The 1733-nt window shown below is 34.6% G+C and overlaps 1 protein-coding gene across 1 annotated transcript; it reads right to left on the bottom strand.

Moving 5' to 3' along the window:
* EIN_256120 (hypothetical protein) lies at positions 1–1583 on the bottom strand (the record flags this gene model as incomplete). The annotated part of the gene is made up of 2 exons (XM_004259076.1): positions 1–907; positions 1176–1583. Coding segments are annotated over 2 exons (1315 nt in total), but the record flags the coding sequence as incomplete, so codon positions are not given.
* Positions 1584–1733: the final 150 nt, after the last annotated feature.

Here is a 1733-nt window from a genome sequence, read left to right as displayed (position 1 = left end):
TTTCAACAGTACACGATGTTACATTTAAAGCTTCAACTTTTTGTGAATAATCCAACAACAATGGAAACAATGCAAGATCACTCTCGCTCATTTGGCTGAAAACCAAAAACGATGTCACATTGTGAGTTATAATAAAAGTTTCTTTTAATTGGATTGCCCTTTGTTCCCTCGAATTTTGTATTTCTGCCGCCAGAATTTTCGAGTTTTCATTTTTGAACAATTCCTTTTTACCGTCCACCTTTCTCCTTTGAAATTTGCAATAATTTAAAATGATTTGTTTTTCACATTCTATTTGTTGGTTGTTGACAATTTGCAAATTTATCATTATTTGTTGATTATTCCTTTTCCACTCATTAAATCTTGTTATTTCCATGTTCAACTCAGAAGAAATGTTTTGTTTTACTTTCTCATATTCTGGAAGAAAACAAGAATTTAACGCGATCATAAATTCGGGTTTGCGTACCTTTTCACCCAATTTCGTGAAGTCATCTAAACTGTTAATTGACAATTCGTTTTCCTTTGCAAACCCGTTTAACTTCAAATATTCTTCTTTGATTTTTCCTGTTGGATTTGAGAAGCGTACCGAAAGAGCCTGAACCAATCTGTTTACGATAGAGTAACACACTTGACGCACACCAGACCTTTCGGAAAGACTAACACGATTCAAGAATGGAAGTGAAAAAAGTGCATTATCTTCAGAATCATTAATTTGTGTTTTGAAATCGATGAGAAAAATGATGAGATCGATTATTCGTCTGTATGCGATAGAAAAGGAAAGGTTGCGCTTTTGAAGCCAGTCACTGACAACTTTGATTTTGGTGATTATATAATCAACAAAATACAAAATGGCAACAAAATTCTCATCTTCAAGCGTCGATGTGAAAGTGATTGTCTCGATCGATTTCAACTTTACATTTAACAATGATTCACTCAAGTTGGGAAGAACCTTTCCAAAGTATTTTTTTTAAAATTGACTCTTTTTCACTTCGGCTCAACTCGATTCGTTGTAAATTTGGCACTCTGGAGTTGAAATTCTTCATTTCAGAATAACAATCGAACAACATATTTGATATTGTTGCGATATAAAGGAATCTTGTATTAGAATAATGCGGGATGTTTAGAGCAATTTCTGTTGTCCCCCGTTGTAAACAAAACCGCTCCCAGAGTGTTCTAACGTTGTCGGTTGTTAATTTGTACAGATATTTCTTGATTATTGCAACCTCTACAATTTCGTTTATTTTTTCGACAGCTTTACTTAGCCTATGGCTAAAACAGTAATTGGATTGGAATAGATCTACCAGAAAACCTTTTGTACTGAGCCAATTTGTTATTTTACCAGAAAGTCCTCCTTCTTCACTGATCATTGTGCTTGCCCCGTCAAACGTGACAGAAGAGCATTTTTTGAAGTCAAATTCAAATTCCTCGCCAACAGAAACTATCCACTTTAACCAATTTTCGGATGATGGCTTCCCTATAAATTTTTCAATTTTCAGTTTAGACTCATTCACCTCGTTGTTTTCACTTACTGACCTTGAAAACAGACTGAAGTGCTCACTGGAGCCGTATTTTGCGCCATCAGCCATAAGACCCACATACTTTGCTTTTTGGAGAAACTCTTTAGTTTCGTCTTTCTTTACATCTGCGATCAACGATATTCGCCTTTTAATAGTGGATGCACTTAGAGAGAGTTTGAATGGTTTTATATTTATTTTTGTAGCATCAATAAAGAAATG

Source organism: Entamoeba invadens, assembly GCF_000330505.1.
Source record: "Entamoeba invadens IP1 unplaced genomic scaffold scaff_1105074726121, whole genome shotgun sequence".
NCBI lineage: Eukaryota > Evosea > Mastigamoebida > Endamoebidae > Entamoeba > Entamoeba invadens.
The sequence above is the reverse complement of the archived record's forward strand: the minus strand, read 5'-3'. Positions and strand labels throughout refer to the sequence as shown.